We start from the raw sequence: 15614 nt of genomic DNA, 5'->3' as shown, positions 1-15614 counted from the left end.
TAGGACATTGAAATTTCAATAGGCATCCCATCCAGTACCTTACTCAAAAATCAAGCTGTGTGTTAATTAATTCAAGATACAAATTACCATAACGGTTCTCAGTATGTGTCATATTGATTTGTATACGTATATAACCCGTGCTTATACTATTACCAAATGCAGATTCAGCGTCTGAAATGTGACCTAATTTGAATACAAAAACGTATTACTGCATTGAAAATATATACTTATGTTCTGGCGAATTTAATATCTACCAATGGTTAGTATATGTAATATAACTATTAGTGACCATTATTAACAGTATTTAATTCAGAATACTTAAAAACCATACATAGTTTTTAATAATATAGCCCACGCCTCACGCACACATTCAAGGGGATGATTGGTTGAAAGTGAAATAAAAATTAGATTTTCAGACACTATTTCTTAGCTTGAAAATAAAAAGTTTTCGTTTAAAAAAACCATCAACGTGATTAGTTTGGGACTAAAATCATTAATGAAAATGGATACATATGGATATGGAAGGATGGAAAATGGATACTTCTATTTATTTGATCACAAAAGATGTTACAATTGCACCGTATTCTAAGAATGAATGACACGTGGATAGTTGGTGAAGTTTATATTTTTGCTAAAAGATAAAACACTTTGAGGTGATAAACGGTTTTTTTAATAATGAACGGTACGTACGCATTCAAGCGTTAAAAATCTCTGGAGTAAACGTTTTTAAGCATCGGTCTATAGATTAAACCTCGCAGGATTTTTATCGAAGACACGATAAGATACCAATCTAATCCGACAGCAATATGCAAATGACAATAAAATAGTGTATTTCTTAAATTAGTTTTTCCGTTTCATGACTATATATTCATTTAATTTATAGAAAACCGGGTATTTCGTCATTACAGAGCAACACACAACCCTATCACTCTGACACGGGCCGGGGTGAGGGAAATGGAGTTGGTAGATAAGTCGATGAGCAATGCTACACAAAGGTTGATGGACAACGCCACACAAAGGGGTATGGACAACGCCACAGAAAGGACCCAGTCCGTTCTACAGGACGGGTACGACCTGCCTGTGTACGGCCTGGACACGGGCTGGTTCCTTTATATCCACGTCCCTGCCCTTTGCTGTATCTTTGTGAGTCTGTTCTGCGCCTCTGCTGTCATCATAGCGTCCTTTCGGAGCCAAACACGACCATTTTTTAGCTGGATGAGAAGCGAACGTTTTGTAGTTTATTTGTCAATGTGTGACGCACTTTTCAATTTGACTCATAGCATGGACCATCTTCAAATGGTTATAACCAAGGACCACGTGTATCCGGTAGAGCTGTGCGAGTTTTACTCTTACTTCCTAGCGTTATTCTCCTCCGCACAATTTCTAGTGACTAACGTAGCAGCTTTCAAGGCATTTGGACTTATTTACTTGCAGAAAGAGTTTGGACTTGGCAAATATGACTGGAAGCTTCTCTTGTATACGTTTGGCATACCTTTCATGTTGTCAGCATGTGCTGCATTGTTAGGATATTACGGACCAACGGGATCTTAGTAAGAAAATACTAGTAGTCATCTTAAACTTGTAAAACCTGTTAAGAAAAATATGATTTGAGTTTTTATTTAACATTTCTTTTACTAAGAAGATGAGTAATAATAGGAGAGATATGATGCTGAAAAATAAGAACATCAACATATTTGATATTTCTTTCATCAAATCGGCCCAAACAATGTATATTTAACATAACACCGGTCGGTAACTCTTAAGATTTGAAGATTTTGATACGCATAGACTAATCAATGCTTGGAATATATTGATTAGTCTATGCGTATCAAAATCTTCAAATCAAATACTTTAAATAACTTTTCATGACTTAAAATTATCTATTTTTAATAGAGTAGCTCTATATCTTTGTCATTTTCTAGTTAAGGTCGTGAGGAAAACGAACCAATCAACAAACACTTGGAGAGATGACCCATTATACATTACTCGTAGAAATATAATGTTGTATCCCAACAGTTGAAAGTTTGAATTTCAGAAGTCCTTAATCTCGAGGCCAAATTTATATAAAGCATTTAAATTATTCGCTTTTTGTGACTGAAATGGTTCAGTGGTCTGAGCACTAGACATCAGTCAAGCTGAAAGGTATTTTTTTAGGTTGAGGGTTCGATACTATCTAGACTTGAGGCAATTATTTTCCCCCGTCGTATTTGTTATAATATTCAAACTTATTTTAGTTGGAAATGTGATTTTCAAAATATACCGTGATTTAAAAATATATATTATTAGAAAAAATTTAAATTTGAAATTGTATTTTACGATTGGTCATATGTACACACGCGCCATCTTATTCCCCCGTCCTCTTTGGGGTGCAAAACACAGTTTTATATGTAACGTTATAAGGACGTTTTCAGATGAGGGGCAAGCAAAACTGACCCCTATAAAAATAAATTGTTAAAATATGTTACATATATATTTATATATCAATAGAAAGATAAAATCGTGAATTTTGTAAATATTTAAAAATAATGCACATGTAACCTAATGCTAGAATTTATTTGGCACTCAAAACATGCCGAAAATAGACAAAAGGATGCCTCTAAATGCAGTACACCCATGCATTTTAGGCTCCCCCTAAAAGCAGAATGCAACCAAATCAGCCATTTTTATTTCTGTACATTTTCAAGAACAAGTCCTTAGGCATCATTTCATAGTATTTTCAGGGTACATTCGCCAGCTTTTTAAAGAGCTATGTTACCCGCTAAAAAATTCATGAAATTCTGCATGTGTAAAATCGGGATGTTTTTGGAGTTACCGCCCTTTATTTTAGAGTCTCACAAAATTAATTTTTAAAATTTTTCTACATACCTTTTTCATGTATTCGAAAGATAATTCACTTTATTATGCAACTGAGAGTTTAAAAATTCGATTTTCATGTATACCGCATAAAAATAGCAGGAAAATCCCTACCCATCATGCTTTTCCCCAGAGAAAAACCCCCTGGATTTTATACGAAACTGTGTTTAGCTACCTTAAAGGAAATAAAATATTTATGTATGCCACTTTTTAATGCTTTGATGCAAAGAGGAGAATATTACAAACATTTTGGTGTACACAAAGTTGAATTTAGTGAAATAATGGCCGAGATATTGTCATTTAGGTAGGATGTGTCAAATACAAAGATAGACCTTTCGAACACGACTGTGCAGTTCAAAATTCAAAACTGACTTTCCACTTACTAATTCTACTTTATTTAATGAATTGAACATAACCAATGGTACTGCGCATTTGATACTGATGACAAACAAGTTTTAAAAAAATAATTACACCCCCCCCCCCCCCCCCCGTCTAATACAATTTCTGATACTCTACACAATTGTCTATTTGAATTATGCACACATGTGTAATCATTTCATATGAAATTTTGTTGAATTAATAGAGCGGCTCAAAAGTCCATAACCGGATACTCATTTTAACACATAATTAAATACACATACACATAAAATAAGTGTATCATATTCTCTCTATTCTATTATTGGAACTAAAAGTTGTGAACTCATGATCGGAGCGGCTTTGTTGACATGACGTCACACTTAAAAATGTCACAATGCTAATGCATCACAATGTAAAACAACACGTCACAATACACAATCATATACACAACGTCATAAAGTGAGAAATGAAACATGCACAAAGCATGTTATACCTTTATTTAATACTTGAGGGTCAAACTAAAACTCTACTGACTGAACAAAAATGCTAACGCAGCAATTTTGTAAGATAAAGACAGATCAACGTTATATTATGTGTTCCCTTAAAGGAAATAAAATATTTATGTATGCCACTTTTTAATGCTTTGATGCAAAGAGGAGAATATTACAAACATTTTGGTGTACACAAAGTTGAATTTAGTGAAATAATGGCCGAGATATTGTCATTTAGGTAGGATGTGTCAAATACAAAGATAGACCTTTCGAACACGACTGTGCAGTTCAAAATTCAAAACTGACTTTCCACTTACTAATTCTACTTTATTTAATGAATTGAACATAACCAATGGTACTGCGCATTTGATACTGATGACAAACAAGTTTTAAAAAAATAATTACACCCCCCCCCCCCCCGTCTAATACAATTTCTGATACTCTACACAATTGTCTATTTGAATTATGCACACATGTGTAATCATTTCATATGAAATTTTGTTGAATTAATAGAGCGGCTCAAAAGTCCATAACCGGATACTCATTTTAACACATAATTAAATACACATACACATAAAATAAGTGTATCATATTCTCTCTATTCTATTATTGGAACTAAAAGTTGTGAACTCATGATCGGAGCGGCTTTGTTGACATGACGTCACACTTAAAAATGTCACAATGCTAATGCATCACAATGTAAAACAACACGTCACAATACACAATCATATACACAACGTCATAAAGTGAGAAATGAAACATGCACAAAGCATGTTATACCTTTATTTAATACTTGAGGGTCAAACTAAAACTCTACTGACTGAACAAAAATGCTAACGCAGCAATTTTGTAAGATAAAGACAGATCAACGTTATATTATGTGTTCCCTTAAGGGTGCAAAACACAGTTTTATATGTAACGTTATAAGGACGTTTTCAGATGAGGGGCAAGCAAAACTGACCCCTATAAAAATAAATTGTTAAAATATGTTACATATATATTTATATATCAATAGAAAGATAAAATCGTGAATTTTGTAAATATTTAAAAATAATGCACATGTAACCTAATGCTAGAATTTATTTGGCACTCAAAACATGCCGAAAATAGACAAAAGGATGCCTCTAAATGCAGTACACCCATGCATTTTAGGCTCCCCCTAAAAGCAGAATGCAACCAAATCAGCCATTTTTATTTCTGTACATTTTCAAGAACAAGTCCTTAGGCATCATTTCATAGTATTTTCAGGGTACATTCGCCAGCTTTTTAAAGAGCTATGTTACCCGCTAAAAAATTCATGAAATTCTGCATGTGTAAAATCGGGATGTTTTTGGAGTTACCGCCCTTTATTTTAGAGTCTCACAAAATTAATTTTTAAAATTTTTCTACATACCTTTTTCATGTATTCGAAAGATAATTCACTTTATTATGCAACTGAGAGTTTAAAAATTCGATTTTCATGTATACCGCATAAAAATAGCAGGAAAATCCCTACCCATCATGCTTTTCCCCAGAGAAAAACCCCCTGGATTTTATACGAAACTGTGTTTAGCTACCTTAAAGGAAATAAAATATTTATGTATGCCACTTTTTAATGCTTTGATGCAAAGAGGAGAATATTACAAACATTTTGGTGTACACAAAGTTGAATTTAGTGAAATAATGGCCGAGATATTGTCATTTAGGTAGGATGTGTCAAATACAAAGATAGACCTTTCGAACACGACTGTGCAGTTCAAAATTCAAAACTGACTTTCCACTTACTAATTCTACTTTATTTAATGAATTGAACATAACCAATGGTACTGCGCATTTGATACTGATGACAAACAAGTTTTAAAAAAATAATTACACCCCCCCCCCCCCCCCCCCCGTCTAATACAATTTCTGATACTCTACACAATTGTCTATTTGAATTATGCACACATGTGTAATCATTTCATATGAAATTTTGTTGAATTAATAGAGCGGCTCAAAAGTCCATAACCGGATACTCATTTTAACACATAATTAAATACACATACACATAAAATAAGTGTATCATATTCTCTCTATTCTATTATTGGAACTAAAAGTTGTGAACTCATGATCGGAGCGGCTTTGTTGACATGACGTCACACTTAAAAATGTCACAATGCTAATGCATCACAATGTAAAACAACACGTCACAATACACAATCATATACACAACGTCATAAAGTGAGAAATGAAACATGCACAAAGCATGTTATACCTTTATTTAATACTTGAGGGTCAAACTAAAACTCTACTGACTGAACAAAAATGCTAACGCAGCAATTTTGTAAGATAAAGACAGATCAACGTTATATTATGTGTTCCCTTAAGGGTGCAAAACACAGTTTTATATGTAACGTTATAAGGACGTTTTCAGATGAGGGGCAAGCAAAACTGACCCCTATAAAAATAAATTGTTAAAATATGTTACATATATATTTATATATCAATAGAAAGATAAAATCGTGAATTTTGTAAATATTTAAAAATAATGCACATGTAACCTAATGCTAGAATTTATTTGGCACTCAAAACATGCCGAAAATAGACAAAAGGATGCCTCTAAATGCAGTACACCCATGCATTTTAGGCTCCCCCTAAAAGCAGAATGCAACCAAATCAGCCATTTTTATTTCTGTACATTTTCAAGAACAAGTCCTTAGGCATCATTTCATAGTATTTTCAGGGTACATTCGCCAGCTTTTTAAAGAGCTATGTTACCCGCTAAAAAATTCATGAAATTCTGCATGTGTAAAATCGGGATGTTTTTGGAGTTACCGCCCTTTATTTTAGAGTCTCACAAAATTAATTTTTAAAATTTTTCTACATACCTTTTTCATGTATTCGAAAGATAATTCACTTTATTATGCAACTGAGAGTTTAAAAATTCGATTTTCATGTATACCGCATAAAAATAGCAGGAAAATCCCTACCCATCATGCTTTTCCCCAGAGAAAAACCCCCTGGATTTTATACGAAACTGTGTTTAGCTACCTTAAAGGAAATAAAATATTTATGTATGCCACTTTTTAATGCTTTGATGCAAAGAGGAGAATATTACAAACATTTTGGTGTACACAAAGTTGAATTTAGTGAAATAATGGCCGAGATATTGTCATTTAGGTAGGATGTGTCAAATACAAAGATAGACCTTTCGAACACGACTGTGCAGTTCAAAATTCAAAACTGACTTTCCACTTACTAATTCTACTTTATTTAATGAATTGAACATAACCAATGGTACTGCGCATTTGATACTGATGACAAACAAGTTTTAAAAAAATAATTACACCCCCCCCCCCCCCCCCGTCTAATACAATTTCTGATACTCTACACAATTGTCTATTTGAATTATGCACACATGTGTAATCATTTCATATGAAATTTTGTTGAATTAATAGAGCGGCTCAAAAGTCCATAACCGGATACTCATTTTAACACATAATTAAATACACATACACATAAAATAAGTGTATCATATTCTCTCTATTCTATTATTGGAACTAAAAGTTGTGAACTCATGATCGGAGCGGCTTTGTTGACATGACGTCACACTTAAAAATGTCACAATGCTAATGCATCACAATGTAAAACAACACGTCACAATACACAATCATATACACAACGTCATAAAGTGAGAAATGAAACATGCACAAAGCATGTTATACCTTTATTTAATACTTGAGGGTCAAACTAAAACTCTACTGACTGAACAAAAATGCTAACGCAGCAATTTTGTAAGAAAAGACAGATCAACGTTATATTATGTGTTCCCTTAAGGGTGCAAAACACAGTTTTATATGTAACGTTATAAGGACGTTTTCAGATGAGGGGCAAGCAAAACTGACCCCTATAAAAATAAATTGTTAAAATATGTTACATATATATTTATATATCAATAGAAAGATAAAATCGTGAATTTTGTAAATATTTAAAAATAATGCACATGTAACCTAATGCTAGAATTTATTTGGCACTCAAAACATGCCGAAAATAGACAAAAGGATGCCTCTAAATGCAGTACACCCATGCATTTTAGGCTCCCCCTAAAAGCAGAATGCAACCAAATCAGCCATTTTTATTTCTGTACATTTTCAAGAACAAGTCCTTAGGCATCATTTCATAGTATTTTCAGGGTACATTCGCCAGCTTTTTAAAGAGCTATGTTACCCGCTAAAAAATTCATGAAATTCTGCATGTGTAAAATCGGGATGTTTTTGGAGTTACCGCCCTTTATTTTAGAGTCTCACAAAATTAATTTTTAAAATTTTTCTACATACCTTTTTCATGTATTCGAAAGATAATTCACTTTATTATGCAACTGAGAGTTTAAAAATTCGATTTTCATGTATACCGCATAAAAATAGCAGGAAAATCCCTACCCATCATGCTTTTCCCCAGAGAAAAACCCCCTGGATTTTATACGAAACTGTGTTTAGCTACCTTAAAGGAAATAAAATATTTATGTATGCCACTTTTTAATGCTTTGATGCAAAGAGGAGAATATTACAAACATTTTGGTGTACACAAAGTTGAATTTAGTGAAATAATGGCCGAGATATTGTCATTTAGGTAGGATGTGTCAAATACAAAGATAGACCTTTCGAACACGACTGTGCAGTTCAAAATTCAAAACTGACTTTCCACTTACTAATTCTACTTTATTTAATGAATTGAACATAACCAATGGTACTGCGCATTTGATACTGATGACAAACAAGTTTTAAAAAAATAATTACACCCCCCCCCCCCCCGTCTAATACAATTTCTGATACTCTACACAATTGTCTATTTGAATTATGCACACATGTGTAATCATTTCATATGAAATTTTGTTGAATTAATAGAGCGGCTCAAAAGTCCATAACCGGATACTCATTTTAACACATAATTAAATACACATACACATAAAATAAGTGTATCATATTCTCTCTATTCTATTATTGGAACTAAAAGTTGTGAACTCATGATCGGAGCGGCTTTGTTGACATGACGTCACACTTAAAAATGTCACAATGCTAATGCATCACAATGTAAAACAACACGTCACAATACACAATCATATACACAACGTCATAAAGTGAGAAATGAAACATGCACAAAGCATGTTATACCTTTATTTAATACTTGAGGGTCAAACTAAAACTCTACTGACTGAACAAAAATGCTAACGCAGCAATTTTGTAAGATAAAGACAGATCAACGTTATATTATGTGTTCCCTTAAAGGAAATAAAATATTTATGTATGCCACTTTTTAATGCTTTGATGCAAAGAGGAGAATATTACAAACATTTTGGTGTACACAAAGTTGAATTTAGTGAAATAATGGCCGAGATATTGTCATTTAGGTAGGATGTGTCAAATACAAAGATAGACCTTTCGAACACGACTGTGCAGTTCAAAATTCAAAACTGACTTTCCACTTACTAATTCTACTTTATTTAATGAATTGAACATAACCAATGGTACTGCGCATTTGATACTGATGACAAACAAGTTTTAAAAAAATAATTACACCCCCCCCCCCCCCCCGTCTAATACAATTTCTGATACTCTACACAATTGTCTATTTGAATTATGCACACATGTGTAATCATTTCATATGAAATTTTGTTGAATTAATAGAGCGGCTCAAAAGTCCATAACCGGATACTCATTTTAACACATAATTAAATACACATACACATAAAATAAGTGTATCATATTCTCTCTATTCTATTATTGGAACTAAAAGTTGTGAACTCATGATCGGAGCGGCTTTGTTGACATGACGTCACACTTAAAAATGTCACAATGCTAATGCATCACAATGTAAAACAACACGTCACAATACACAATCATATACACAACGTCATAAAGTGAGAAATGAAACATGCACAAAGCATGTTATACCTTTATTTAATACTTGAGGGTCAAACTAAAACTCTACTGACTGAACAAAAATGCTAACGCAGCAATTTTGTAAGATAAAGACAGATCAACGTTATATTATGTGTTCCCTTAAGGGTGCAAAACACAGTTTTATATGTAACGTTATAAGGACGTTTTCAGATGAGGGGCAAGCAAAACTGACCCCTATAAAAATAAATTGTTAAAATATGTTACATATATATTTATATATCAATAGAAAGATAAAATCGTGAATTTTGTAAATATTTAAAAATAATGCACATGTAACCTAATGCTAGAATTTATTTGGCACTCAAAACATGCCGAAAATAGACAAAAGGATGCCTCTAAATGCAGTACACCCATGCATTTTAGGCTCCCCCTAAAAGCAGAATGCAACCAAATCAGCCATTTTTATTTCTGTACATTTTCAAGAACAAGTCCTTAGGCATCATTTCATAGTATTTTCAGGGTACATTCGCCAGCTTTTTAAAGAGCTATGTTACCCGCTAAAAAATTCATGAAATTCTGCATGTGTAAAATCGGGATGTTTTTGGAGTTACCGCCCTTTATTTTAGAGTCTCACAAAATTAATTTTTAAAATTTTTCTACATACCTTTTTCATGTATTCGAAAGATAATTCACTTTATTATGCAACTGAGAGTTTAAAAATTCGATTTTCATGTATACCGCATAAAAATAGCAGGAAAATCCCTACCCATCATGCTTTTCCCCAGAGAAAAACCCCCTGGATTTTATACGAAACTGTGTTTAGCTACCTTAAAGGAAATAAAATATTTATGTATGCCACTTTTTAATGCTTTGATGCAAAGAGGAGAATATTACAAACATTTTGGTGTACACAAAGTTGAATTTAGTGAAATAATGGCCGAGATATTGTCATTTAGGTAGGATGTGTCAAATACAAAGATAGACCTTTCGAACACGACTGTGCAGTTCAAAATTCAAAACTGACTTTCCACTTACTAATTCTACTTTATTTAATGAATTGAACATAACCAATGGTACTGCGCATTTGATACTGATGACAAACAAGTTTTAAAAAAATAATTACACCCCCCCCCCCCCCCCCCCCCGTCTAATACAATTTCTGATACTCTACACAATTGTCTATTTGAATTATGCACACATGTGTAATCATTTCATATGAAATTTTGTTGAATTAATAGAGCGGCTCAAAAGTCCATAACCGGATACTCATTTTAACACATAATTAAATACACATACACATAAAATAAGTGTATCATATTCTCTCTATTCTATTATTGGAACTAAAAGTTGTGAACTCATGATCGGAGCGGCTTTGTTGACATGACGTCACACTTAAAAATGTCACAATGCTAATGCATCACAATGTAAAACAACACGTCACAATACACAATCATATACACAACGTCATAAAGTGAGAAATGAAACATGCACAAAGCATGTTATACCTTTATTTAATACTTGAGGGTCAAACTAAAACTCTACTGACTGAACAAAAATGCTAACGCAGCAATTTTGTAAGATAAAGACAGATCAACGTTATATTATGTGTTCCCTTAAAGGAAATAAAATATTTATGTATGCCACTTTTTAATGCTTTGATGCAAAGAGGAGAATATTACAAACATTTTGGTGTACACAAAGTTGAATTTAGTGAAATAATGGCCGAGATATTGTCATTTAGGTAGGATGTGTCAAATACAAAGATAGACCTTTCGAACACGACTGTGCAGTTCAAAATTCAAAACTGACTTTCCACTTACTAATTCTACTTTATTTAATGAATTGAACATAACCAATGGTACTGCGCATTTGATACTGATGACAAACAAGTTTTAAAAAAATAATTACACCCCCCCCCCCCCCCGTCTAATACAATTTCTGATACTCTACACAATTGTCTATTTGAATTATGCACACATGTGTAATCATTTCATATGAAATTTTGTTGAATTAATAGAGCGGCTCAAAAGTCCATAACCGGATACTCATTTTAACACATAATTAAATACACATACACATAAAATAAGTGTATCATATTCTCTCTATTCTATTATTGGAACTAAAAGTTGTGAACTCATGATCGGAGCGGCTTTGTTGACATGACGTCACACTTAAAAATGTCACAATGCTAATGCATCACAATGTAAAACAACACGTCACAATACACAATCATATACACAACGTCATAAAGTGAGAAATGAAACATGCACAAAGCATGTTATACCTTTATTTAATACTTGAGGGTCAAACTAAAACTCTACTGACTGAACAAAAATGCTAACGCAGCAATTTTGTAAGATAAAGACAGATCAACGTTATATTATGTGTTCCCTTAAGGGTGCAAAACACAGTTTTATATGTAACGTTATAAGGACGTTTTCAGATGAGGGGCAAGCAAAACTGACCCCTATAAAAATAAATTGTTAAAATATGTTACATATATATTTATATATCAATAGAAAGATAAAATCGTGAATTTTGTAAATATTTAAAAATAATGCACATGTAACCTAATGCTAGAATTTATTTGGCACTCAAAACATGCCGAAAATAGACAAAAGGATGCCTCTAAATGCAGTACACCCATGCATTTTAGGCTCCCCCTAAAAGCAGAATGCAACCAAATCAGCCATTTTTATTTCTGTACATTTTCAAGAACAAGTCCTTAGGCATCATTTCATAGTATTTTCAGGGTACATTCGCCAGCTTTTTAAAGAGCTATGTTACCCGCTAAAAAATTCATGAAATTCTGCATGTGTAAAATCGGGATGTTTTTGGAGTTACCGCCCTTTATTTTAGAGTCTCACAAAATTAATTTTTAAAATTTTTCTACATACCTTTTTCATGTATTCGAAAGATAATTCACTTTATTATGCAACTGAGAGTTTAAAAATTCGATTTTCATGTATACCGCATAAAAATAGCAGGAAAATCCCTACCCATCATGCTTTTCCCCAGAGAAAAACCCCCTGGATTTTATACGAAACTGTGTTTAGCTACCTTAAAGGAAATAAAATATTTATGTATGCCACTTTTTAATGCTTTGATGCAAAGAGGAGAATATTACAAACATTTTGGTGTACACAAAGTTGAATTTAGTGAAATAATGGCCGAGATATTGTCATTTAGGTAGGATGTGTCAAATACAAAGATAGACCTTTCGAACACGACTGTGCAGTTCAAAATTCAAAACTGACTTTCCACTTACTAATTCTACTTTATTTAATGAATTGAACATAACCAATGGTACTGCGCATTTGATACTGATGACAAACAAGTTTTAAAAAAATAATTACACCCCCCCCCCCCCCCCGTCTAATACAATTTCTGATACTCTACACAATTGTCTATTTGAATTATGCACACATGTGTAATCATTTCATATGAAATTTTGTTGAATTAATAGAGCGGCTCAAAAGTCCATAACCGGATACTCATTTTAACACATAATTAAATACACATACACATAAAATAAGTGTATCATATTCTCTCTATTCTATTATTGGAACTAAAAGTTGTGAACTCATGATCGGAGCGGCTTTGTTGACATGACGACACACTTAAAAATGTCACAATGCTAATGCATCACAATGTAAAACAACACGTCACAATACACAATCATATACACAACGTCATAAAGTGAGAAATGAAACATGCACAAAGCATGTTATACCTTTATTTAATACTTGAGGGTCAAACTAAAACTCTACTGACTGAACAAAAATGCTAACGCAGCAATTTTGTAAGATAAAGACAGATCAACGTTATATTATGTGTTCCCTTAAGGGTGCAAAACACAGTTTTATATGTAACGTTATAAGGACGTTTTCAGATGAGGGGCAAGCAAAACTGACCCCTATAAAAATAAATTGTTAAAATATGTTACATATATATTTATATATCAATAGAAAGATAAAATCGTGAATTTTGTAAATATTTAAAAATAATGCACATGTAACCTAATGCTAGAATTTATTTGGCACTCAAAACATGCCGAAAATAGACAAAAGGATGCCTCTAAATGCAGTACACCCATGCATTTTAGGCTCCCCCTAAAAGCAGAATGCAACCAAATCAGCCATTTTTATTTCTGTACATTTTCAAGAACAAGTCCTTAGGCATCATTTCATAGTATTTTCAGGGTACATTCGCCAGCTTTTTAAAGAGCTATGTTACCCGCTAAAAAATTCATGAAATTCTGCATGTGTAAAATCGGGATGTTTTTGGAGTTACCGCCCTTTATTTTAGAGTCTCACAAAATTAATTTTTAAAATTTTTCTACATACCTTTTTCATGTATTCGAAAGATAATTCACTTTATTATGCAACTGAGAGTTTAAAAATTCGATTTTCATGTATACCGCATAAAAATAGCAGGAAAATCCCTACCCATCATGCTTTTCCCCAGAGAAAAACCCCCTGGATTTTATACGAAACTGTGTTTAGCTACCTTAAAGGAAATAAAATATTTATGTATGCCACTTTTTAATGCTTTGATGCAAAGAGGAGAATATTACAAACATTTTGGTGTACACAAAGTTGAATTTAGTGAAATAATGGCCGAGATATTGTCATTTAGGTAGGATGTGTCAAATACAAAGATAGACCTTTCGAACACGACTGTGCAGTTCAAAATTCAAAACTGACTTTCCACTTACTAATTCTACTTTATTTAATGAATTGAACATAACCAATGGTACTGCGCATTTGATACTGATGACAAACAAGTTTTAAAAAAATAATTACACCCCCCCCCCCCCGTCTAATACAATTTCTGATACTCTACACAATTGTCTATTTGAATTATGCACACATGTGTAATCATTTCATATGAAATTTTGTTGAATTAATAGAGCGGCTCAAAAGTCCATAACCGGATACTCATTTTAACACATAATTAAATACACATACACATAAAATAAGTGTATCATATTCTCTCTATTCTATTATTGGAACTAAAAGTTGTGAACTCATGATCGGAGCGGCTTTGTTGACATGACGTCACACTTAAAAATGTCACAATGCTAATGCATCACAATGTAAAACAACACGTCACAATACACAATCATATACACAACGTCATAAAGTGAGAAATGAAACATGCACAAAGCATGTTATACCTTTATTTAATACTTGAGGGTCAAACTAAAACTCTACTGACTGAACAAAAATGCTAACGCAGCAATTTTGTAAGATAAAGACAGATCAACGTTATATTATGTGTTCCCTTAAGGGTGCAAAACACAGTTTTATATGTAACGTTATAAGGACGTTTTCAGATGAGGGGCAAGCAAAACTGACCCCTATAAAAATAAATTGTTAAAATATGTTACATATATATTTATATATCAATAGAAAGATAAAATCGTGAATTTTGTAAATATTTAAAAATAATGCACATGTAACCTAATGCTAGAATTTATTTGGCACTCAAAACATGCCGAAAATAGACAAAAGGATGCCTCTAAATGCAGTACACCCATGCATTTTAGGCTCCCCCTAAAAGCAGAATGCAACCAAATCAGCCATTTTTATTTCTGTACATTTTCAAGAACAAGTCCTTAGGCATCATTTCATAGTATTTTCAGGGTACATTCGCCAGCTTTTTAAAGAGCTATGTTACCCGCTAAAAAATTCATGAAATTCTGCATGTGTAAAATCGGGATGTTTTTGGAGTTACCGCCCTTTATTTTAGAGTCTCACAAAATTAATTTTTAAAATTTTTCTACATACCTTTTTCATGTATTCGAAAGATAATTCACTTTATTATGCAACTGAGAGTTTAAAAATTCGATTTTCATGTATACCGCATAAAAATAGCAGGAAAATCCCTACCCATCATGCTTTTCCCCAGAGAAAAACCCCCTGGATTTTATACGAAACTGTGTTTAGCTACCTTAAAGGAAATAAAATATTTATGTATGCCACTTTTTAATGCTTTGATGCAAAGAGGAGAATATTACAAACATTTTGGTGTACACAAAGTTGAATTTAGT

General features: G+C 32.8%; 1 protein-coding gene across 1 annotated transcript in view; it reads left to right on the top strand.

Moving 5' to 3' along the window:
* The window catches only part of LOC109619808 (uncharacterized), a 45229-nt gene that overhangs the window by 1594 nt on the left and 28021 nt on the right, over positions 1-15614 (top strand). Inside the window, exon 2 of the mRNA XM_066088456.1 lies at positions 909-1550. Within this exon, the coding sequence (XP_065944528.1) occupies positions 955-1550 (596 nt within the window). The 5' untranslated portion in view covers positions 909-954. The remainder of the gene's footprint in view (positions 1-908; positions 1551-15614) is intronic.

The sequence above is a fragment of the Magallana gigas genome, chromosome 6 (assembly GCF_963853765.1).
Source record: "Magallana gigas chromosome 6, xbMagGiga1.1, whole genome shotgun sequence".
NCBI lineage: Eukaryota > Metazoa > Mollusca > Bivalvia > Ostreida > Ostreidae > Magallana > Magallana gigas.
This window is presented reverse-complemented; position numbering and strand designations above follow the sequence as displayed.